The following is a 26,018-nucleotide window of genomic DNA, read 5'->3' as shown; positions in this document are numbered from 1 at the left end:
TTGTCTATTGTACAACAATTATCCAACCCTTGAAAACACATTCTCACACAGAATTGAAGAAGCAGGGGGACAAATAATTTGTTTTGCAAACCTTTAGATATGGACCACAGCAAACACTTCACCTTTAACATAATTTTAATACATGAGTACATCGTAGGAACACCAACACCCCAGCAAACCAGTCACCATATTGTTTTATGTGTGAGTCAAAGAGGTTACGAGCGTTTTAAGCGGAGTTTTGGTAGTTTTTGTGGAGAAGGCCTAGGCATTGTGTCGCAGGTGGATGCAGAAGTGGTACAACACAGGGTGAGCAGCCCAAAAGGGGTGAACTGGCAAAAAAAACAGAAGGAGGGCCTCCAACGGGGGCTTAATTGACACTGATTAACAAAAGGCGGCCTCAGAGGGAAAACTGCAGCAGCAACAATATGTGGTGAGCAGCCTGGCTAACCGGGAACCAACAATAAAAGGTGGAAAAGGCTACAGCAATAAACACAAAACCAATCCTGAGAATAAACCAAGGGGCACATCAAAAACTGGTGCTAATGCCAGGCTAGCTGGCCAAACAACGCACAGTGGGCAGCCAACTTGCCAACCCGGTGCAAACCAAACAGGAAGGCCCTCGGCAGTCCCGGTGCTAACGGGGCGCTAGCTTAACAAAATTATACCAACATGGGGCAAAAAACAAACGAAAAGTCACTATCTCCTACCTCCAAGTGGAAACGAATGGTATGCAATCACCGATCACTGCAATCACTATTTGTTGTGACAATGGGATTCGCCATTTTGAAAGTGTTGTGTTCCTTCCATGATTACACAGATCTACAGCAACCAAGCCAGATGGGTCAATTTTACATTTCTCTAGTCCCCCGGCATATGGAATATTTTGAAACGTATTTGCATAATTGTGGAGAGGAACACTATACGTTTTGTGCCTAATTGAAAAAAAAAATCTGTTTAGGAATAACTTTTTATGCCTGGTCCTTATGAGTCTTCATCCCCTGGATGGGGCTCAGTTAGAGGTAAGATCCTTCCCGAACCATCATGAGCCCTAAAAATGAAATGTTTTTGAGAGACTGAGCCTGAAGCAAACACGAATTGTCTTATTTAATCTGCGAGGACGTTCTTTGATTTGTGAGGAGTTGAAGTGCTTCTCTCTTGCTGACTTTTTACATTTTTTCCAACCATTATTGTTCTTCGTTTATTATTCTTTGTGGCGCGCTTGAAGATTGAGATTTCAGGCGCGACACGAATTCCGGTTCGGGCTCAAGATCTTACCTCTAAGCTCAGTTATCTCTCCGTGTCTTGTCAGCGGTGGAATCCCGTGGACGGTTTCTCAGAGCGCTTGTTGCCGAGCGACCGTTGGCAGTGGAGTGACATCACAGGTTTGCAGCAACGGACTCCAACCAGTTTCCAGCTCCCGTCCGCTAGCTGGGATTGGGAGGGGGACTGGTACGTGGACGAGAACTTCGAAGGGGAGCCCACAGAGAAAGAGGTGAGCCGACAATTTTTGTGCTTTTTTTTTGCGGCTGTGTTAAATTTAAACTTTAGTAGACACACAGAAATAAGGAGAGAAGACATCAATGGATTTGGAACTTGCGAGGAGAACCTGGAGTGGAGCTTTCAGATAAGAGAGTTCTTATCTTAGATTATAAAATCTTTGAGTACAAAAAAAATCAGCCCTAAAGGGTGTGGGAATCAAAGAACAGCAACATGATTTGCCGATAGTGACATTGATGTCATAGTCAAAACAACAAACAACAGAGCGCAAAAATAATCAAAATAAGGAACTGGCATCCCGTGAAATCTCTTGGGTAAACAGTAACGATCATATTTGTGATTCTGCAGGGATGGACTTACGCCGTGGACTTCCCGGCTGTTTACACCAAGGATAAAAAATGGAACTCCTGTGTCCGTCGCAGGCGATGGCTACGTCACAGGAGATACAAAGCCATGGACTCTTGGGCTCAAGTCTGTTGAGTTTGATGTATTCAGTTTTTTGACAGCAAAATATTTAATTTATACAGATTTTTCGTATTATTCTTTCTTTTTTATTATGTATTTATAAAAATAAATGAATCCCTAAACTAGCTAAATCATCTCACATTGCATTACATTTTTGTTCATTTTAATTCATTGTTTAAAAAAAAAGCAAGGAATAAAATAAGAAATAAAATATTAATATTTAACAGAAAAAAATATTTTACAGATAAAAAGTAAAATTATTTAAGTTAAAGGGACAGTGTAATATCTATCCATTCAGTAAAATCGGCAACAAACACATGAACTATCAGACCAATGGTAAGTTTTATAAATATTTAAAGGCCGAGAAATCTGTATTTCTTTACATAGCGAAATCCATACCTGGAAGTCACAGCCATGTTTGTCCGGCATCTTGCTGCTACGCTGTACTCTTGGCACTGGTTTTCGTTTGTAACTAAACAATACAGTGCCATCTGGTGGTCAAATATTACACAATTAAGGTATTATTTTCTTATTTTAATATTTAAACAATGTACTTATTGTTGGATTTATTTGGAAAAAGATTCATACTTAAAACAAGTGAAACTAAGATATAGGAATCAAATTAAGAAATAAATACAAAATGAGCAATAACATTTGGAAAATCTTTCTAGAATAATTATTAAATTATTTCTTATCTAACTATAAACGTTAAAACTGTAATTATTATTATTATGTTTTTTATAGGCACAATTATACAATTATTACATATTATATAAATTATTTTATTCATTTATGAGAAAAGGAGCAAAATTATCTCCTTTTGCAAAAATGTGTCTTTTTTATATATTCTTATTTTAAAATAGGAAATAAAATGAGGACCTTTTTGATATTACCATTATTCCACTTGAAAAAAAAGCTTATAATGCTATTATTGCCATTTATCCATGTTACCATTATTTAAAAAGATTGTATTTATTTATTTATTTGTAAGGAAAATAATCCCAAAGATGAGCATAATGATCTCCGATTGCAAATACATCTGGTCATTATTAATATTTTTGATTGTATTATTCTTTTTTACGGGAATGAGCAATAAAATGCGTAAAATCATTTTAGAATAATTTACTCGACAAAAGGTTCAAAGGTAATTGATATTATTGTGTTTTTTGTTTTGTCAATGTAGCATTAGTAATGTTACTCAACATTATCATGAGATTAACCTATATTTACTGTATTTATTTTTAAGAAGTTAAAAGCTTTAGGTACTTTGGTTGTGATGTGGCTGCAGTTGGTGAAATGGAGTGCGAAGTATTGCACAGAGTGAATCAAGGAAGCGAGGTTTTGGGTGCTCTGAGGAGAGTGATGAGCAACAAGAGTATGAGTATGGATGTTAAGAGGGGACTGTATGAGAGTGTGATTGTGCCGACTGTGTTGTAAGGTGCAGAGACTTGGAGCCTAAACGCAGATTTGAGAAGGAAATTAAATATTTTTGAGATGAAGTGTTTGAGGAGTATGTTAGGAGTGACAAACTTGGATAGATTGAGAAATGAAATTGTGAGAGACGGAACTGGAGTAGTAGTGCAACTGAGCAAAGTGTGGATAAGAGACTACTCGGTTGGTTTGGACACATAGAGAGGATGAATAATGATCTGCATTTATATAGCGCTTTTCAAGTCAATGACTTCCCAAAGCGCTTTACAATGTGCTCCACATTTCCCAATAGCGGCCTTGCAGCCATGTAAGGCGCTAACCTGCTTATTGGGGGTATTAGGGGTTCAGTGTCTTACCCAAGGACACTTCGACATGTAACACGGACGAGGCGGGATTCGAACTGGGATCCCTTGATCCCAAGACGAGCGCTCAACCTCCTGAGCCACTGCCGCCTGAGGTGCGAATGTTGAAGAGGATCTACAGAACAGAAGTCAATGGAAGGAGACCAAGAGGAAGACGGTGATTGACGTGGATGGATGGTATCATGAGTGCACTGGAGGTCTAAATGTAGTGGAAGCTAGAGCCCATGTTGGTGATAGAATGAGTGGAGAGGTGTTGTGAAAGGATAGTGGTATGTTTGGTCGTGTTCTAAGGGATGGGCAGGGCACCTGTATGATACGGCAGGGGTAAACCCAGTGATATCTTTCGGGCCCTGCTTTTGAACAGAAGAGTGCTGTCGGTCACCCCTCTCGAGGGATATGACCAGGGTAGATAGATGTAAAACAAGTTGATGATATAGGAAAAAAATAAAAAATCACTCGTGAAAAACCTTTATTCCTTTATTTTGCAGTGAATAAAAAGTGTATCAAGTCTTTAGAATGGCCTGCAATTAAGACGTTTATAGTTGTTAATATTAAAATAAGTACATATGTTATTGGATAAGATCTCCCTGTTACTCACTCCAGAATCCTCGTATGGAGGATTGAAAAGCAAGAACTAGAAAATAGGAAGTGGAGGAATGAAATTGCGCATTCATCGGATAGCATTTTAAGGAAAAAATTGTATATTTGCGGACATACTGTATTTGTATTTCTTGATCTCTTTTTGCAGATCCCCTCCCAGAAGACTGCCCTGCCAGACCCCTTCAGCGACATCAGTTGTGGCGGATGGGAGATCACCGAGGACCCCCACGGCCTGCTTTCTCTTTGGGCTGTTTTGCTTCAGGGGAAGGTCACAAAAACGGAAAAAAACACTGGCTTTCTGTTCAGGTACCACGACAACCTTTCCACCTCTCCCCACGCAGGTGTGGTACAGAGAAGGCATCCGCCATCACAACCCTGAAGGCTCTTCGTGGTGGGACATCCCCCTCCCTGGAGAGGTGGTCCAGATTAGCTGCGGCCCGGGGGAGCTGGTGTGGGGGGTGCTGTGGGAGGGCCGGATGATCGTGAGGGAGGGTGTCGGTCGAGAATGCCCCCAAGGTAAGCCGTCTGGTGTCAGTACAAATTTGGTGCGAGTCCGTTGCCAAAACTGTTTTTTTTTTTTTTTGTTAGGGACATCATGGTCCGAGGTGGACTCACCTAGTCCTGACGTGGGGGTTATGCATGTGGCGGTGGGAGTCAACGCTGTCTGGGCTTTGACTAAAGATAACAAAGTAAGTCCAAATAAAAAAATGAAATGCAAAGTGGAGGTTTGATGTCTACCACAGAAACAGTGGTAAATATTTACGCCAGTAGCTGTTCTCCCTCCTGGATATGGTGGAACATTGCCACATTGCATAACTATAGACAAAATACATACCTCAGCCAATTGCTCCCCTTATTAATGATTGGAATTCCCTCTATTAGGCGATAATTAGCCGTACAAACACAACGGAGCACCTATCTACTCACAACGATCTGGGTTAAACCCAAAATGGGTTGCACGAGATCTGTAATATAAATATAGATTTTCATTTGCCCGATCAAAAGTTGTTATATGGCGTAGAGAATTTGAAATGATGAAAATACTTGTAATATTTTGAAATTACAGTCCTAAAATTAATATTCTAAAAATGTCAACAACAAAAAAACGGATTTTTTTTCCTCTTTTTCCTCAAATCTTCATCAATCGTTTTCGTTGTATTTTTAACTTCTGACGTTGCCCTACTTCCAAATGAGATCGTTCGTAAGTTGAATTTGTTCTTAAGTTGCTTCAGTGCTATATTTTGTCTGTTTAAGGTTTATATAAGCATGTTTAAGGCTTGTATAAGGAAATTGTTTTGTTCTAAAAATATAAACATTTCATAATATAATATGCTCTATAAAGATAAATGAAGTTAAGTTTAACATACTCTTGGAAGATGGGCTTCAAGAGTTAGGCAACCTCCACCGTGGTAAAAGGTGGCCGAAAAAAAAGCGATCCAACCATTTTCTCAACCGCATCAAGCTTTCTTATTCCACTTTCATTTCAAAAGAAACAGCTCGCCTCTTCTTTAGACTTTACACCAACCATATTGAATGGATGCATGAGCTATTAAACAGTAAAAATGTAAAAGTTCTTAGCGCGCTGGACATACAGTATAGAATGTTTACACACAAACTAGGAAGAGGAAGCAGATTTCTTCATGGGGTGGATGCTGGGTGACCTCTCACAGCGCCACGCGGCGGAAAGAAGCACTACAATAATGTCCTCTACTTGGAAAAAGGTGCACACAATACAAAATCTAACTCAGAGCAATGTCCGGATATTTTTCGACATCCCGAAAGATGATCATATCTACCGTTTTTAGTAAATCGAATGGTTGTAAGTAGGGTAGCGTCCATATCAAATATGCGAAAAATAATTCAAACACATAAAAAAAAAAAAAAATCCTTTAACTTTTTTGCTCGTCACTGCAGTTTTTTGTTGGTGTAAAATGAAAATGGTGAAGATAAGAAAAGGCCTGTTTCAAGTCCAGTCCAAATGCCAACCCAAACCCCCAAAAAGATGAAAAAAGTAGTTTATTGGAGTGGGTCTAAAAAATATACGTACTTGCACGCGCAACACAAGGAGCTCGACACTTAATGCAATAATGGCACAAACATAAAAAATCCAACGAACAAAGTATTCACACCTGGAATAATATACATATATATTTCTAATTAAATAAAAAAACTAAAATATAATTTAATAAAATAGTGGTGTTATGGATGGTTTTGCAGGTGTGGTTTCGGCGCGGCGTCGACGCCCACAACCCCCGCGGTTCCGGCTGGATCGGCATGGTTGGGGAAATGCACATGATCAACGTGGGGCTCAATGATCAGGTAAAGTGACTATTTTCGTCAATGGCACTCAAAGAGTCCATGCAGATGACATCTAAAACCATCAACGGCAATGCATGCATGCAGGTGTGGGCCATCGGCAGCGAGGATCGGGCCGTCTACTTCCGCCAGGGCGTGACGGCTAGCGAGCTAAGCGGCAAAACCTGGAGGGCCATTGCGGTTCTCCGAGACGGAGATAGACCTCATTCCAGCGCCAGCAGTCAGCAGAGGTGATAGCATCACCTGAGGGTTGTGGATCTTCTTCTTCATCCTGTTCCTCTTTGTTCTATAGTGCTGGATGCTTCTTCACTGAGACGCATCCTCCGTCAGAGTCGGATGTGGAAAAGGGATCCGGCTGTTCCGAAGACATCATCGAACCTTCTGATGTCCCAAAAATCACAAGCGACAGCCTCATTTCCGAGCCGGTTTCAGACCGAGAACCTGCAGTCCTTGAAGAGGGAGACACAGTCCAAACTGGAGATCTTGTTGAGTCCCAGTGGAGTAACGTGGATCTAGAGGTGCCACACGACCTGCAGGCCCATTCAGGGATTTCATCAGATAGCATTGACACCTGCAGCCTGTCGTCCGTTGCGACTATGGAGGACCCTTACGGGGTGGACGGACACCAACTGTGGGGTTGGGTTAGTGGGGGAGGCTGCTCAGTGGACAGCCATTCCCACCTCAACTGGTTCCACGGTGCTGTGAATGCCTCATGTGGGTAAAACAGCACGCACATTTTTTTTCTCTCCTTTTATTGGAGTCCACGGTTTACTCAGACACATAAAGAAAAAAAAGAAAAGATTTAGAATAAATAAATCAAAAGTCATTTTATTTTCTTGAACGCATTCAATGTATTCACCCAATTTTAATTTTATTTATTTGGATGAATTACAATAAAATACAAATTTAAGTAACGATACAAAATTCAAACATTTTGAATTAGATATTAAATAAATTTAATTAAATATTTTTGTTGTTTCTTAGTTTTTCAAGTAATTGATTTTATGGTAAATTCAATGAATTAAGAAAATAGAAATAAAGCATAAATGTGCTTTGAATTCAATTTAAAATCAATTAAATCTTTCTTTGTAATTGTTGAATGTATTCAATTTGATTTATTTTATTTGAAATTTAATAATTACAAAAAATTATAAAAAGTTTTAAATTAAATTATAAATCAGTTACATATTTGTCGTTATTTTGTTGAATTAATTCAATTCATACAATTAACCCAGTTTATTTTATTTTAAATTTGATCAAATACCAGTACTTATAATAGCATAAAAAATAAAATAACAGTATAAAATGGCAACAATTTAAATAAATTCAATTAATCTTATTTTGTATTTTGGTCAATGTATTCAATTTATTCAAGTAGTGGTATTTAGATTCATTTAATTTTGAATTCAATAAAGACAAAAAATAAAAATATAAATAATAGTATAAAATGCCAACATTTAAAAAAAAAAGAAATTTAATTAAATATAAATATTTTATTTTGTTAAATCTATTTTATTTATTTAATATGTTTTTAATTTGATTAAATACAATAAAAAAATATAAATATCTGTTTTTATTATTTTATATTATAAAATATATATATATATATTTACTGAAACATTTCATGTATTTGTAATGTTTTATTTTTATATGTATTATTTTGGGGTATTTTCTCATATTTTTAAATTATCTTTATTTTAACTTATTATTATTATTATTATAACCTATATTATTTGTCTTTGTTTAATTTGTAACACATTTGCCTAAACCGCGCAAGGTCCCCGGTTCAAGACCGGGTGGGAACATTTGTCAGCCTGGGGAGGAATGGGCGCCACCAGGCTGTACTTGCCCAAGACACACCACAGGAAATGGTGCCCCTACGACCCTAGTTGTTGAGGGAACATACAATTTATTTATACAATTTGATTAATTTTTTTATTTCATAATACGATCGATTTTACATTTTTAAATTTAAATAAAAATCCAAATTAAATGTTGAAAAAAAAAAGATAAAAATACACAAAGGGTTCAAAACCAATATCGAAAAATGCACACACATTTTTTATTTTATCTTTGTCTCTTTTCATCTATTGATTGTTTTCCTCTTTTTTTTTTTTTTTAGCATTGGCCCAGTCGGTCCAATCCATGAGCCTGTCGCTGACACCAGCCCAGACGGCCACGTGGAGGAGACAGATCCTGGAACAATTCAGCGAGAGGACCAAGAGGGAGGTGGACCAATTCCGCCATTACGAACAAGCCATTGAGCAGGTGAGAGAGAAATTGAATACAGTAGACCAGTGGGGGGCACACTTTTGGAGCTACTTAGAAAATGGCTAGAAAACGGCCATGTCAAAATTATCTACCTACTATATTTTTTGTAGTATTCACGCAGTTTGATTTTTGTTGTAATATGTTTTATTTCTACAGTAGTATTTTTGGAGTATTTCCATTGCAGTATTTTGCAGTATTTCTTTTTCTCTTGGTCCAAGTGTGTGTGGGTGAAGAAGGGAGCCATGCAGTGGTGGAGGGACTGGAAGCCTCACAAGTGGGTGGACGTCCACTTTGCGCTGGAGCAGTTCTCAGGACCGGAGGGCAACAAAGACGGAATCCTCTTCCTGTATTATAACTACAATGAAGAGAAGAAGGTGAGAGAAAAAGGCTATATGTTGGATACTTAGGATAGTTATCTTTTATTTGTGATTTATAGTTTAGTATGTTTTTGAGCTCTTTCTCTTGTTCTTTTGTTTTTCTTTTTTTCTCCTTTTACCTCCTTTTTCTTTTCTTTTTTTTTTAAACTTTTTTATGTTCTCTATGTTTTCCTCCCCTCTTTATATTTTCTTTTCTTTTGTTCTCTCGACCCTGTCCCTCTATTTTTATTTGTATATTTCCCTTCTTTTTCTTCTATGTTTTTCTTTCTTTTCTTTTTCGCTCTTCTCTCTTTCTCTTTTTCTGTCATTCTTTTTGAATTTTTGGTTCTCTTATTTTTATTTATTTCTAGTTATTTTAATGTTCTTATTTTTTGTCTTAATAATATTTTTTCTTTCTTTTTCTATATCTCTTTTCTTTGTATTTCTCTACCTTTTCCCTTCATTTTCCTCTTCCTTTTTTTCTTTCTTGTTTTTTTCTTTCTCCATGTCTCTCCTTTTTTCCTTTATTTGAAATTTTCTCATTTTTCTTTTTTTTCCTTATTTCTCACAATATATTCTTTTCTCTTTTTCTCAACCCTTTCTCTTTATTTTTCTCTTCTTTTTTTCTCCCATTTTTTTGCTTCTTACTTTGGTTTTTCTCTATTTTGATCTGTCTCACTTTATTTCTTTATATTTTTCTCTTTTTTCTCCTTAGCTCGCCATCTCTTTTATCTATAATACCGTTCAAAAGTTTAGGGTCACCCAGGCAAATTTTGTGTTTTCCCTGAAAAGTCACCCTTTTTTATTAATTAAATACTCAAAAATATTGACAAAGGTTAGAAATAATGGATTTAATTTTTGTTTTTTAATTAAAAGAATGAAAACCACTAAGCGACCCCAAACTTTTGAACGATAGTGTTGTGATAAGTTCATTCTGTTTTGATTATTGGACACATCCTAAGGAGATTTCATAGGATACCAGCTTCTTTTTTTGACTAATATTGGGCTATAATAGGCATTGTTTTGACATTGGCATGATTTGGCCAATCCTGCTGCTGTTTTTTGATATTCCACACCCTGGCTGATCAGTTTTTTGTAACCTTGAAGGTTTAATAAAAAGAGGAGGCTCAGGTTAGGTGCCAGAAATGGAAATGAATTCTCTCATCTGAAGGCCCTGTTTGTCCTTGCAAGTTCAAAACCATTGATGTCTTCTCTCCTTAGGTTGGGTGTCAACTATTGTTCAAGTGTTTATACTTAACACCACATCTTTCTTTGTTTCTGTCTCTGTCTTTTTGTTTGTATATCTCTCCTCACTCTCCCCTTTTTTCAAAATCCTTTGCTCTTCACTTCTCTCTTTTTTTCTTTCTTTCTGGTTTTTTCCTTTCCCCCTCTCATTCTCTCTCTTCACTCTTTGTGTAACATGCACCCATCTCTCGGTCCCCCCTGCCAGTATCTGCACGCCTTCATCAACGAAGTGACGATCTTGGTGCCGGTGCTCAACGACGCCAAACACACTTTCGCCATTTACACTCCTGAGCGCATCCAAAAGAGGTGGCCCATCCGAGTCGCGGCGGAGACGGAGCAGGAGATGCAGGACTGGGTAATGGTCTCATCGAATTTTTCTGTTTTTTTTTTTTTGTGTGTGACTCAAACTCCCCTACTGCTAATGATGTCAATAAGTAAGAAAAACACAGGCATAAAAATCCCTCACCTTGTTTTTTTTGCTGAATTTGCCTTTTTGAAGTCCAAATGCGTCACCTACGCGACTCGCGTAGATCCGAGGGGAAAACCCTTCGAAAAGGGTGGGGGGATCTTAGGTAGCACCATCAAACAATTATCTTCAGTTTAAAATGTGTCCATTGGAAGTCACCAAAATGCCACTTTCGGAGCTGTTATGCTGCCATTCATTGACCTAACTGTACATGTGTGCTATGAAATTTGAATTGGCTTTCACTGGTAACATTACGCTGTTATCATTGATAATAGGGACAAGTCTAATTATTATTCATTTAATTATTTTTATCGTTTATTTTATTACATTGATCCTTCATATAGAACAAACTTCTCTCTCTTTTACGAGGGAGCTATATCGAATATACTACTCTTGTCAAAGATTTATATGACAACAACTTTTTCAGACACTTTTTACAACCTAAAAACAGTAATAACACATGTATTCAGTTTAATTGACGAGCATTCTTAATTGGCATAGCAATAAAAAGAATGGCTCGACAGCAATAGAGTTACATGAACGATTATAAAATGACTGTTGCAATTATCAAGTCAATCGATTTAATGAAACGACAGTATAGCCTATATGCAATCCTTCGTTTTTTTTCCCGATGAAAAAGTTGTCTTTTTTTTTTTTTTTTTTTTTTTTTTTTTAACAAATAAAACTTTTATTCCGATTTCAAAATCTTCGTTCGTTTGGAAATTTCGCTTTGTTTGGCAATTTGCATACTCTGTAGCCAATGAGAAGCCTGCATCAAATAACTTCGTGCTTCCGGACTTTCCAGAGCGTTATAAGATTGCGCATTTGCATAACATTTTCCAAAGTAGACACACAGAGAACACAAGGAAAATGGATAAGTGGTTAGGAATTGTTAAGATTTGTCAATTTAATAACGCTCTTACTCGTGGTATTGCGGTAAGACGTTTTCCATCGTGTGACATCATTACGCACGCACCATTTTTCGTTTTGCTAATCGCTGATCTCCATGTTGTATTGAATGGAGCCGTGTTCTTGTTTGCTTGCTGTTGAGGAATAAATATGCTTAAAGGCTGAACCACAATGTCCTGCTTATCTTCTCACGCATGAGGAAACTGCACACTCTGACATATCCTTACCAGGAATCAAGCCAAAACCTCAGCCCCAGAAGAAATATTCAAAAGAAGCTAACAAAATTTATGACGCTACAAACCGTAAACGTACATTAAAAGCATCGTGGAAGGAGTTCACGTGGCTTGTAGCAGACGACGCAACGCAAGCATTGCATGAATGAAGATGAGTCAATACAGGTACATACTGATGGGAGATGGAAAAACATTTTAACAATCCTTAATACTTTGTAACAATGTTGTTGGTTTTTTTTTTGCGATTAGTCATCGTATTGTGTTTCAAGTTGGGAAAAATGGGGCAGGCAACTTCTCAGAGTTGTCTGCCCTGGTGTCCGGTAACTTTTTGTCATGAGTTTCAGACGTTTCTATATGTAAAATTCTAATGCAGGATGACTAAAAGAGTATAACATACTAGGAAAGTCAATGGACATGCTACAAAATTCCATTCTTTTTTCACATCATTGATAGTAGTAATTGTGGCTGTATCTCTGGGGATAATCTTAACCTGGCAGTTGAAGCTGGTCTGGAGCAGGCTAGAGAATATATCACCGTGGTAACTGAGCCAAGCTTAATATATCCTGCTCTCGTGCAACCGCCTTGAGGCTGAATCTAGCCAGAATAGAAAACATATCCAGGCTTAATCCCTTATCTTGGTTTCGTGCAATATCCTGAAGGTGTATGTGTGCAGATGACTGAAACACAGTGTGGGCCGACAGATTTTCTTGGTTTGTACAGTGTACCGTCACACGTTTCCTCCACACCCCTCTCACCTTTATAACCCCTTACCCGTTTCCATGCCCGAAAACAAAGAACAACCCTTATCTCTACTGCTGTTGTACTCTGTGTTTTTGTTCTAGCTGACGCTGTTGAGCACATCATGCTGTGACTCCAGAGGCATCCGCGGTCCCCCTTCCAAACAAGCCATCTGGTCCATCACCTGTAAAGGCGACATCTTCGTCAGCGAGCCAACCCCCAGCCTCGAAGCCATGCCTTACCCCACCCCCTGCGACCAGATGTAAATGAATGAAAGAAAACTTTATTTCGAACATTAAAATAAAAACAGGACAAAAACAATGAGTCAACAACAAATAATGTTACATAACATGTTCGAAAAGGGTGAGTCAGAGGCAGCAGCTTATTTTCCCTACCCCTTTATCTTCCCTATTAAATACATTTTACAAATCTTCTTCTCCTCTTGTTTCTAATATAACAAAATCTAATGGATGTCCTTATATCATAGGTCAGATATCAATAATTATAATAAGTACAATAATCACATATTTTATACACTAATCTTCGTAATACCCATCCCTCGACGTCATAATGCCACTAGTTACCAAATATCACTGCGGCACCAATGTTAATAACAACAATAAAAATAAACATAATATTTATAATAACAGTTATGATATAATGTTAGCAACAATAACAACAAGTTAACCATAGTCTTAAACGCAGTATTTCCAATCTCACTCATATCCCATTTTCTTCATCCCTGTATTTCGCCGGTAATGTTTTTTTGTATTTAAATTTAAACACGTGAATAGTTGGACATTGTTTGATTCCAATTTTCATAATTTGGACTGCATGAATAAAATATTAGTATGATCCCGATATCCTACCCTGTGTATGGTTCTTGTTGCACGTTTTTGAAGGATAAAAAGCGGCTGTAGTGAACTTTTGTCATTATTCCCCCAGACTTCTGCACAATATGTTAAGTATGGAAGAACTAGAGAACATTATAATAAATACAATGCATTATAGTTCAAAGGAATTTGGCTTTATTAATGATTGAAATGCTTTAAGATATCTAAGTTTGTATGTGTCTGATGTGTGTTTTCCAGCTTCATTTATTGTCTATTATGACCCCTAAAAACTCAATTTCTGATACAGCATCCATTTTTACTTCTAAATCTTGATTTGCCTCGCGATTACCAAAGAATATTACAGTACTTTGGTTTTATTTAGATGTAAAGATAATTTATTTATATCCATCCATACTTTTAGGTTAATTAATTCACGATTAATGCAGGTTACCAAATCAATATAGTTATCATTTGAATAGAAAATGTTAGTGTCGTCTGCAAATATTACTAATTTGAATAGTTTTGAAACATTAAAAATATCATTAATATATAAATTCAATAACTTTTTTTTTCTGCAGGTTCTGGCGCCAGATGGGAGGTCACCTCCGCACGGTTGAGTGCAACAGCCTGGGGATCGTGTGGGGGATCGGTTATGACCAAAACGCTTGGGTGTACACCGGCGACTACGTTTACACACAGACTGATGTGAAGAGCGTCTACATCTATGAAAACCAGAGATGGAATCCCGTGACTGGCTACACGAACAGGTAAAGCGATTCCTCTACCTTTGCCTTTCCAGTTTGAAGCATTTGTTGCGTTCAATGTCTTTAGAGGGCTCCCCACCGACCGCTACATGTGGAGCGATGCTTCAGGATTGCACGAGCGCACCAAAAGCAACACTAAGCCCCCGTCCCCTCAATGGGCATGGGTAAGTCGGGCAAATACAACCGCTGCCTTGTGGAGGATCCAAAACCTTTTCTAATGTATATAATATATTTATTAATTCTATGATTTTATTTGATCATTTTTGTGATAAATTATATGTTTAATTCATACAAAATGTAAGAAAATACAATATATGATAAAATAAATACAGTTAATATTTTTTCCTCATATATAAACAAATTGAAATAAATTAAATGTAACACATTGAATAAATACATGTCATAAATAAGTATAAAATAATTAATTTGTTTATAGATTATAAATAATAATGATTTATATTTATTAACTGTATTTATTTATATATAAAAATACATTTATTACAAAAATAATATAATTTTTTTTTGGATAAAAAATAAATTACCCTAGAAGAAATACAAAACATCAAAGATAAATACAATGGTCCACTAATTTAAAATAAATAAAATATAACACATGAAATAAATGCTTGTAATAAATATGCATACAAATAATTAATTTGTTTATAGATAAGGAAAAATAATAATAATAATTTGTATTTATTAACTGTATTTATTTTATTGTATTTTCTTACATTTTGTATGAATTAAACATATATAAAAGTATGTTTCTTACAAAAATAATATAAAGATTTTTGATAAAAAATAAATTACCCTGGAAACAACAAAACATACAAAATAAATACAACGGTCCAATGATTTATATTGGGGTTAAATTGTTTTTTAAATAATACATTTATATCAATATCATATCTAATAAGTTTTGAAATTGTCTATTTACTTTTATTTATTTTTACATTCAGCTTGGATTTTTGTTTTAAAAGCTTAAAATATAAAAATAATGTTATCATAAAATAAAAACCCTGTACAATATTGTACTATCTTCAATACTATGAATACTATTTTATTTTCTGATATTGTTATTCTATTTTTTTCTAATCAAATATTCAAATAAATAAGTAATTATTTATACATATAGAAGCAATTTAAAATGTACTTAATCATTTGAATGAATTGAATACATTAATTTGAATACAAAACAAGAGAATAACATCAATTATTAACTTAAATGTACAGACGCTGCCCTATCTACGAACGAGACGATCGTTGAATTCGTTTGTAAGTTGCTTCAGTGCTATGGTTTGTATGTTTAAGGTTTGTATAAGTAACCTGTATTATTTTGTACTAAAAAAATAAACATTTCATGAAATAATACATAAAGATGAATAAAGTTGAGTTTAATTTACTTTTGGAAGATGGGCTTCAAGAGGTCCTCCTTCGTGGTAAAAAGTGGCCGAAAAAAGCATTCCGACCATTTTCTCAACCGCATCAAGCTTTCTTATTCCACTTTCATTTCAAAAGAAACAGCACGCCTCTTCTTTATGCCAACCATTTTGAATGGATGCATGATATGTTAAACAATAAAAACGTCAAAGTTCTTAAAGTATAGTATGTTCACACACTCTCTAGGAAGAGTAAGCGGATTTCTTCTTCGGGGTGGATGCTGAGTGATTTCTCACGCCGCTACCACACGCCAATAGTGGCAGAAAGAAGCACTACATTAATGTCCTGTACTCAGAAAAAGGTTCACACAATACAAAATCTAACTTACAGCAATGTCCAGATATTTTTCGACATCCCGAAAAAATGTTCGTATCTTCCGTTTTTCCTAAGTCGCATGGTCGTAAGTAGGGGAGCTTCTGTATTATAAATTCCATTCAAAATACTGGTATACAGAGGCCGCAATAAACAAGCCCAAAAGAAAATGGACATTATTAACGTCACTGAATCTGTGTCTTTAGGTTTCTGAATGGACGGTGGACTACGCCATCTCTGGGGGGACGGACCGGGAGGGATGGCAATACGCTGCTGATTTCCCAGCGTAGTTATTTTTTTTTTAATATAAATTCTGATGTCATATGAGCTGTATTTAACCAGATAACCAATATTCCAGGTGGTATCACGGCCATAAAACCATGAAGGACTTTGTGCGACGCAGACGATGGGCCAGGTAGTCTAACAAAACGAACACAGTGGTACCTCTTTGTACGAGCACATCTAAACTCGAAAATTTCCATATACGAGTTTTTGTTTTGTTTTTAAACGAGAATCTCGCTTGCTATACGGAGTAAAATCCAATTCACGAGCAGTCCCAGAGGCTACCACTAGAGACCGCTCTTTGCCATCAGCTTGCGCATAAGCCTGCCGCCGTCAGGCACCTGATTCAAAAACAGAGAATGATGACAATTAAAATGAAGCAAGAGACAGTGTTTCCCATTGTGAGACCCGGTGGGTGGACAGTCTAGGTGGGATGCACTAACTAATCGATCAAAGTAACTGTTGGCAACTAATTAGATCATCGATTCGTTGTACGTGATTTTTGAGCTATTAAGTACGTTCAATTAAAGTAATTAAGAGTACATACAATTCTGCAGAGAGTTCTAGTACCTCTTTGGTCCTGCAGAGGGCTTCAGGACCGTTTTCATAAAAAAAGTGATCTTAATTTTTTTTGTTCATCGATCTTATTGAACATTGAATCATCACTAACAAAATTGTCATGAAAGTTTCAACTTTGTAATGTTTGACTGTCAAAGTTTATACTTTTCAAGGGAACATAAAGTGCTGTGGAAGTACAAAAAAAAACTGAAAATAATTGAATAAAATAAAAAAAGGAAAAAGTAAATAATAGAGATTCTTAAGCATGTTATATATCATTTTTATATTGGGAATGTTTTTCATATTCAAAGGTTTAAAAAAAAAAAAGGAAACTTGTTGACAAAACTTTTTTTTTACATTTTTTATATATTTTTTGTGGATAAAAAATCACTAAACAGAAAAGGAAATGTATAAAAAGTCCAAATATAATATGATCTTTGGCTAAGGTGGTAGGAGAAAAGTATCTTACATATTTGCAGGTGTATAGCTTATATTGTATGTAATTTGTTTATTGTCAGGATGTATTACCAATAATAATGTAGTTTAATATGATGTCATTTCATTTATGCATGAAATGAATGGAGGAAAACCGTGTTATATTCTATTTATACTAAGTAATTTTAAAGTCAAGCAACCCAGAATCCCTGAAAAACAAACTCACTCTCACTCATTAGCTGCACCACTTATCTTCAGTAGGGTCGCGGGGATGCTGGAGCCCATCCCAGCAATCATCGGGCAGTGGGCAGGGGACACCCTCAACTGGTTGCCGGCCAATCACAGTGAAAAACAAACTACACAACAAAATACAAATACAAAATATTGATTCATCGGTTCTTTGAAAAAGTATTTAATACAAGTACGTTTAAAGCCCCAGTGTGTAATATTCGACCACTAGATGGCACTGTGTTGCCTAATGCAAAAGAAAAACCTTGTTTTTATTTTTTTTTCTGTCTTTCTTTTCCTTTTCTTTTTTTCTTTCCTTTTTCTTTCTTTCTTCTTGCTTTTCTTTTTTCTTTCTGTCTTCCTGTTTTTCCTCTTTTTTCTGTCTTTCCTTCTTCTTTTCTTTCAGTTGTCTTTTTCTCTTTTTCCCTCTCACTCTGCCTTTTTCTCCCTCATTCTATTATTCTTGCTTTCTCTTTTTGTATCTCTTTCTCTTTAATAACACTTGCCTTACACACTTTCTCTCTTCCTCTCTTTCTAGCTTTGCCTCTTTCTCTCTCTGCTTCTTTCTCTCTCTTTCTTTCTTATAGTTTATTCTTTATCTCTCTCTTTCCTACAGTCTCTCTCTTTCTGTTTTTCCACCTTCTCTCTCTTTCTCCTCTCCTTTTCTCATCTCTTTCTCTGTACTGTAGTTTGTATTCTTCCTCTCACACATTTTTGGTTGCATAAGGCCCTTAATAACATCATATTTATCTTAAGACTGTTTTGTTTATTTTGAATTATTATTTTAAAAGTGATCAGGAAGATTATTTATAGTTATTTAGGGCTCAGTTTGATCCTTTTGAGAGGTCGGGAACGGGTCTTTTGAATTTGAATTATATTATATTGGGTAAAATGGCTGCAACGAACTGAGCTCGTATATAGAGGTACCAGTGTATTGAGTATCTGATTGCAGAAGCGAGTCAGGAATAAAAGGATTTCCTTGAACAGGAAATGCAAATTGAGCACCAGCGCCCCCTGGCAGGAAGTCGCGCCTATTCAACTGAGCGAGGTGAGCATCCTGCCGTGTGACCGTGATCAAGACGTGGACGTTGTGCCCGTGTGGGCCGTCAGCAACAAGGGGGACGTGCTCTGCCGCTTGGGGGTCACTGCGCTCACTCCTGCTGTGAGTTAAGAGAAGCGGCCCGTTTTTTCAAAATAAGATGGATTTCCCAGTTTCATTTTATCGTTTCGATTCGGTAGGGCGACTCGTGGCTTCACGTCGGAACCGATCAACCCTTTAAATCGATTTCCATTGGAGCTTCCAGCCAGGTTTGGGCTATTGCCAGGGATGGTTCTGCTTTCTTTAGGGGATCTGTTTCACCTCAGACCCCGGCAGGTTAGTGTACTCATGAAAAAGGGCCTTTCTTTCATTCTTTTCTTTTCTTCTTTCTTTCTCTTTCACTCACTTTCTCCCTCTTTTTCTCCCTGTTTTTATCTCTCTCTCTTCCTCGCTTTGTATGTATTTCTTTCAGTCTTTCTTACTCTTTCTCACCTTTTATCATTTTATTTTCTTTCTTTCTCTCTCTTTTTTACTCCTTTCTCACTTTCCTTTGTTCTCTCTTTTTCTTACTTTTCTCTTTTTCTCTCTCTCCCTTTTTCTCTCCTTAGCTCTCCCTTTTTCTCTTTCGGTCTCCCTCATTCTCTCTCTTTCTATCTCTCTCGTTTTTATTACTATCTGTTTTTCTTTTAATTATTGGGTATTTGAAAATAAGAGAAGGTGTCTATATTATTGTGATATAGTTTTTTAATAATGTTTCTTGTTATTCATTATTATTATTATTTACATTTTGTTTTTTCTTTTTATTAATCTTTCATTTTTTTTAACAATAAAAGTTCAGTCAATCCTTTTTATTTTTATTTTATTTCATGTTGAAATATATTTTTATCCGTTTTTTTACATTAGTATTTGTGATTAAAAAAATGCCTATTTGGATATTTTATTTTTTTACAAATTGATTTTAAATATTTTTCCTTTTTTTAACATTTTAAATTGACCTATTTTTTTATATGTATAATTTATTATTTAGATTTAAACTTATTTTATTGTTATTTTATTTCTGATAAGTATTTAAATATGAAAACTGACATTTTTCTTTTATTTGTTATAATTCATCATTATTATCATTTATTATTTTTCAAATTCAAAAATGAAATAGTTTTCACTTTTTATGTACGGTCTTTTTTTTTTTTTTTTTTAACCTTTTGCAATGTCTCCCTCTGCAGGCGACTGTTGGTACCACATCCCTTCCCCAGCTAAGCAAAAGCTGAAGCAATTGTCTGTCGGGAGAACGTTAGTCTATGCTGTTGATGACACCGGTAAGGATTTTCTTTTTTCCATTCATCAAAATACTATTTCCAGGGCTTGTAGGGGTGCTTGAATATCCTAAAAAAATGCTTGAATTTTAACCTTGTGTCTTCAAGGATTGCAAAGTGCTTGAATTGTGGGTGAAGTGCTTGTAAATGCTCGAAATTGTTGCCGTGTCTGCTTGAAAATGACGCTGCCACCGCTCTCTGAAGGCTTCGCTTTGCCATTGCATTTCTTCTTCCCCCTTTGATAACGGCAGCTGGCATTAGTTTGTATGGCATTGTCCTAAGAAGAGTCAGCGACCCCTCCACGGTGGCGCCTAAGAGGACAGGTGCATGTTACACCTCAACAAGGCACTATGAAATGTGAATTAGTGCAAGGATAACATATCGATTATCGACATTGATTATGGGCCATGCTAACAATGAAGGTAGCGTTTCCCTGTGTTGATTTGTAATGGGAAGAACTTCCTGTAACTGAAAATGTAAGACCATAGATATACATATATAGGCTATTTACTCAAGATCTAGAAATCATATGTCTTGGTAAATGCACACACAAGATTAAAAATGGCCTATGTAAATCGCAGATATATTTGTGGCTCCACAAAAAAAAGATTTCCATGGGTTTCTTCTTTTAACGGTACTTAAAAAATTGGACAATTGTCTTTAAACAGGGTTTCCGCGTATCCTTAAAAAGGTATTGAATTTATGATTCTAAAAATAAGGCCTTATTTGGCATTCAATCCAATTTCGAAAGTCTTAAAAAGGAAAATGCAAAGATTATGTAATATTTATCTCTTTTCTACATCCAAGTATGTGATAAGATGATGCTACACTCAAACTTAAAATAAGCATCTGTTTAAAAGTACCTTTAATTCATGTGGTGTCTTTTTGTCGACTTGGTCTTAAATTTGATTTAAAAAAAGTCTTAAAAAGTCTTGAATTTAACTTAAGCTGTAGGAACCCTGTTTGGAAGTCCTCAAAAAGTGTTTGAATTTGGCCGTGAAGAAGGTGTAACTATCCATCCATCCATCCATTATCGGCACCACTGATCCTCAGTAGGGTCGCGGGGGTGCTGGAGCCCATCCCAGCTATCTTCAGGCAGTGGGCAGGGGACACCCTGAACTGGTTGCCAGCCAAACGCAGGGCACACAGGGACAGACAACTCGCTCGCTCATTCACACCTAGGGACAATTTGGACCGGCCAATCCACCTGAAATGCATGTTTTTGGAATGTGGGAAGAAACCGGAGTGCCCGGAGGAAACCCACGCAAGCACGGGGAGAACATACAAACTCCGCACAGGAAGTCCGGTAGCTGGATTTAAACCCATGAACTCAGAACTGTGCCGCACACGCGCTAACCACTGCGCCGCCGTGCTGCGTATCTCTAACTAATCCTTTCTTATTTTTTGGGGCGGGGGGTCAGGTAACTTGTGGTACAGGAAGGGTCTGACCCCCACTTATCCTCAGGGTTCGTCATGGGAATACGTGTCTAATAACGTCCGCAAAGTTACCGTTGGACCTTTTGACCAGGTTGGTGACCTCGCATCAAAACAAAAAGGATCAAAGTAGAGATTTGACTTCTTAAGACGTCCTGGGCACTGAACGTGTCGATACGTTTTTCTTCTTGTTCCAGGTTTGGATTATAGCGGACAAAGTCCAGGGCAGTCACAGTCTGAGTCGGGGTACGGTGTGCCACCGACTTGGGATCCACCCTCTGCAGCCAAAGGGACAATCGTGGGATTATGGCATCGGGGTAAGAAATCCATTTTTTTCATTTTGTAAAAATTCTCAGTCTGAATGGAAACACAACAGGAAAAACGGAGTTGTTCCGCAGACTGCTGGACAGAATTGAGTTATTCAAAATGATGGGCCTATTTGATTATTCCTCCATTTATTATAAAACATGGGGGGGTCTGGAATTTTTATCGTAGGTGCATGTCCACTGTGAGAGAGATAAACTTAAAAGAAAAGTCCAGAAATCGCAATGCATGATTTTTAAACAATTTATTTGTGTGATACAGCTGCAAAAAAGGACTTGAACACCTGTGTATTATCTAGAATTCTGGCCCTGAAAGACCTGTTAGTCCGCCCATTAGAAGTCCACCTGCACTCCATGTATCATCCTGAATCAGATGCACCGTTTTGAGGTGGTTAGCTGCATAAAGACACCTCTCCACCCCATAAAATCAGGAAGACTTTAACTTGTAACATGGCGAAGACCAAAGAGCTGTCCAAAGACACCAGAGACAAACTTGTACACCTCCACAAGGCTGGCAAGGGCTACGTAGCAATTGCCAAGCAGCTTGGTGAAAAAAGGTCCACTGTTGGAGCCATCATTAGAAAATGGAGGAAGCTAAACCTGACGGTCAATCGGAGTGGAGTCCCATGCAAGATATCACCTCGTGGGGTCTCAATGATTTAAAGAAAGATGAGGACAGGAGTTTTTCAATGCCCATAAAAGAGCTGGGACCACCGTTTCCAAGGTTACTGTAGATAATACACCAAGACGTCATGATTTGAAATCATGCATGGCACGAAAGGTTCCCTTGCTTAAAACCAGCACTTGTAACGGCCCTTCTTAAGTTTGCATATGACCATTTGGATGATACAGAGGAGTCATGGGAGAATTTTTTGTGGTCAGATGAGACCGAAATAGATTTTCTTTGGTCATAATTCCACAAAACGTGTTTGGAGGAAGAAGAATGAATAGTACAATCCGAAGAACAATATCCCTACTGTGAAGAATGGGGGCGGTAGCATCATGCTTTGGGGGTGTTTTTCTGAACATAGGACAGGACGAGTGCACTGCATTAAAGAGAGGATGACTGATTTTGGGAAACAACCTCATTCCCTAGGTCAGAGCATTGAAGATGGGTCGCGGGTGGGTCTTCCAACCTGACAACGACCTGAAGCACACAGCCAAGATAACCAAGGAGTGGCTCCGTAAGAAGCATATTAAGATTTTAGCATGGCCCAGCCTGTCTCCAGACCTGAACCCAATAGAAAATCTTTGGAAGGAGCTCAAACTCCGTGTTTCTCATTGACAGTCCAGAAACCTGACTGATCTAAAGAAGATCTCTGTGGAGGAGTGGGCCAAGATCAATCCTGCACTGTGTGCAAACCTGGTGAAAGACGAACGGAAACGTTTGACCTCTGTAATAGCAAACAAAGGCTACTGTACCAAATATTAACACTAATTTTCTTAGGTGTTCAAATATGTATTTGCAGCTATATCACACAAAGAAATCGTTAAAAAATCTCTCTCACAGTGGACATGCACCTATGATGAAAATTTCAGACCCCTCCACGATTTCTAAGTGGGAGAAATAGCAAAATAGCAGGGTGTTCAAATACTTACTTTCTTCACTGTGTGTATATATATATATATATATATATATATATATAACTTTTTATTTATCTTAAAATTGTCTATTTAAAAATATTTTTTTCTTAACTATTGATATATTTTTTAAGGTGTTTAAATACTAATTTATCATCTTCCTCCCTCCATCTCACTATATACCCCCTGCCCGCCTTTGCTTCATGGGGAGCAGAGCTTTCAGCCACTCTGCCCCCCAGCTCTGGAACTCACTGCCGCCTGAACTCCGAAATTCTGCGACCCTGTCCACCTTCAAATCCGGACTCAAAACTCACCTCTTCAAACTTGCCTATCCTTGATCATATGCCTCACACACTGCCCCTTTAACCTATAATGTGTTTCATTGGCTATTTATTACTTACTTGATTTACTACTTTATTTTTGTGTCCTACTATATGTACAGCGACCTTGGGTGTCATGAAGGTGTTTCGGAAAAACAATGTAATATTATTATTATTATGGAGTAAAAAATGTTATTTTGTTTCCTCTCCAGGGTGGGTGGGACTACATCACGGTTCGAGGGAACGCCATGGAGCCCCCTCATTTCTGTCTCACTGCCTCTGGGAACTTCTAGAGGGGGTCCCTTTTGGGTCATATTTTAAATGTGCAAATACTGTATCCTATTTTCTGTATACTTTTTTCTTTTTTAGCTTTCTTTTTGTATCTTCACCTTTTAATTTCCATTTTTTAAATGGCCATTAGTCTCATACACATTTCAGCATGTATTGTTTACTGTTTTATTTGTATATTTGAATACGGGTACCTTGAAGTAATATGTAAAGCCCCAGTGTTTATATAGCGACCCCTAGTGGTGTAAACATAGTCCATTCATTTAACTATACTATTGATTCAAAATAGAACCAAAAACACAAACTGTCTCAGATATTTTTTGAGAATCTCCTACTTTGTTTTAACTGTTTCCTTCTCTAGCCACTGATATTAGCCACACGCACACAAAACGTGGCTGTTAACTGTGTAAATAAATAAATAAACAAGCAAGGTTAAGTCTTTAAGAGGATCTACTCGGGTGGTGGGCCGGCACCACCCTCCAAAATCCTCCTTGGTGTGGTTACTTCTTCTCCTCAACGAGCTTTTTTTAGTTTGTTTTTAGACCACTATTTTTTTGTCACTCTTTTTGGAGCATGTGCAAAGTAAAAAGGGAAATTATAAGGATTTATGCCTTTGGGCTTGCTGGATGAAAAATACATATAGTATATTTTTATTAAATATGAATATGTTGTACTTGAAAAATAAATTCTTACCCTGCTGGAAGATAAAGGTCCTCATTTTTGTGTTCTCTTTAAATGTCATATTTCTTACGTAATATAGTTTTACCTTATTTATATGGTAATATATAATAGAGGTTTGAGAATGTGGGTTAAGATAGAGGATTAGGGTTGGAGCTAGGGGTTAGTGTTATGGTTAAGGGTTAGTGTTTATAATGGGTTCAGGGTTTTGTTATAAGTAAGTTTTCGGGATTGGAGTTTGGGTAGAAGTAGGATCTTGTGCCCGAACCTGGTCCAAAATTCACTGGACAGTCCTGAATGTAACAAAGCCATGTTTGCGGAGTTGTACTGGATTTATAGTTTTCGGGTACCTCGTTTCTAACGAAATGTGATGTTTCTGTGATGATTACTGTACATCATGCCGGCAGGCAGTCAGAATGTTTAAGGGTTAGGATAAGGGGTAAGAATTGGGCTTTAGTGGTAAAGGGATAGGGTTATTGGTTCAGGATTAGGGTTGAGGGTAAGGGTATATGAGTTAGGGTTATACATTTAGGGTTAGAGGGTTCAAGTTGTGGTTCAGGGTTAGGTGGTAGGTTGAGGATTGGGGTAAGGTTTAGGGGTTATGGTATATGGGTTAGGGTCGGGGTTATTGGGTAATGGGTTTAGGGTTTTTGTTGAGGGATTGTGGCTAGGTTTAGGAGTTAGGGTCGAGGGGATAGGGTTAGTAGGTTTAGGATTATGAAATGAAATGATCTGCATTTATATAGCGCTTTTCAAGTCAAGACTTCCCAAAGCAGCGATGGCGGTGTCGGGAATGTGTGCTTCACATTTCCCAGTAGCGGCCGTGCAGCCATGTAAAGCGCTAACCTGCTTATTGGGGGTATTAGGGGTTCAGTGTTACCCAAGGACACTTCGACATGTAACACGGAGGAGCCGGGATTTGAACTGCGATCTCTTGATCCCAAGACTAGCGCTCTACCTCCTGAGCCACTGCCGCCCTAAACATTAGCGGTAATGTTTAGGGGTCAGGGTATATGGGTTAAGGTCAGGGTTATTGGGTAATGGGTTTTGGGTTAGAGGTTTAGGGTTTTTGTTGAGGTATTGTGGTTAGGTTTAGGAGTTAGGGTCAAGGGTTAAGGGAATAGGGTTTGTAGTAGGATTAGGGTGCGGTTTAGGCAGGGGTTCGGGTAAATGGGTTAGGGTTGAGGTTCGGGTAATGGGTTTTGGGTTAAAGGATTAGGGTTGCGGTACAGGGATTGTTGTTAGGTTCAGGGGTTAAGCGGCTAGGGGTCAGAGGTAAGGTTGAGGCTTATGGAGTAAGG

The 26,018-nt window shown here is 37.3% G+C and overlaps 1 protein-coding gene across 3 annotated transcripts in view; it reads left to right on the top strand.

Annotated features, from left to right (window-relative positions):
* Positions 1-24,748, top strand: part of tecpr1a (tectonin beta-propeller repeat containing 1a) — a 28,822-nt gene extending 4,074 nt beyond the window's left edge. The window contains exons 3-24 of one of the 3 annotated variants that reach the window (XM_088323804.1): positions 1,310-1,492; positions 1,846-1,968; positions 4,504-4,623; positions 4,697-4,871; positions 4,944-5,044; positions 6,573-6,674; positions 6,759-6,901; positions 6,964-7,385; positions 8,794-8,939; positions 9,161-9,316; positions 10,749-10,898; positions 12,994-13,151; positions 14,301-14,489; positions 14,554-14,650; positions 16,445-16,524; positions 16,597-16,653; positions 18,729-18,903; positions 18,981-19,116; positions 20,004-20,096; positions 21,515-21,621; positions 21,725-21,844; positions 23,964-24,748. In XM_088323804.1, coding sequence (XP_088179930.1) covers positions 1,310-1,492; positions 1,846-1,968; positions 4,504-4,623; positions 4,697-4,871; positions 4,944-5,044; positions 6,573-6,674; positions 6,759-6,901; positions 6,964-7,385; positions 8,794-8,939; positions 9,161-9,316; positions 10,749-10,898; positions 12,994-13,151; positions 14,301-14,489; positions 14,554-14,650; positions 16,445-16,524; positions 16,597-16,653; positions 18,729-18,903; positions 18,981-19,116; positions 20,004-20,096; positions 21,515-21,621; positions 21,725-21,844; positions 23,964-24,044 — 3,114 coding nt within the window. In that variant the 3' untranslated portion in view covers positions 24,045-24,748. Of the gene's footprint in view, positions 1-1,309; positions 1,493-1,845; positions 1,969-4,503; positions 4,624-4,696; positions 5,045-6,572; positions 6,675-6,758; positions 6,902-6,963; positions 7,386-8,793; positions 8,940-9,160; positions 9,317-10,748; positions 10,899-12,993; positions 13,152-14,300; positions 14,490-14,553; positions 14,651-16,444; positions 16,525-16,596; positions 16,654-18,728; positions 18,904-18,980; positions 19,117-20,003; positions 20,097-21,514; positions 21,622-21,724; positions 21,845-23,645; positions 23,934-23,963 lie in introns of those variants that run through there. The other 2 variants (XM_088323805.1, XM_088323803.1) reach the window with 2 other exon arrangements.
* Positions 24,749-26,018: the final 1,270 nt, after the last annotated feature.

This window comes from Urocampus carinirostris, chromosome 19, assembly GCF_059441175.1.
Source record: "Urocampus carinirostris isolate Australia breed hairy pipefish chromosome 19, RoL_Ucar_1.0, whole genome shotgun sequence".
Taxonomy (NCBI): domain Eukaryota; kingdom Metazoa; phylum Chordata; class Actinopteri; order Syngnathiformes; family Syngnathidae; genus Urocampus; species Urocampus carinirostris.
This window is presented reverse-complemented; position numbering and strand designations above follow the sequence as displayed.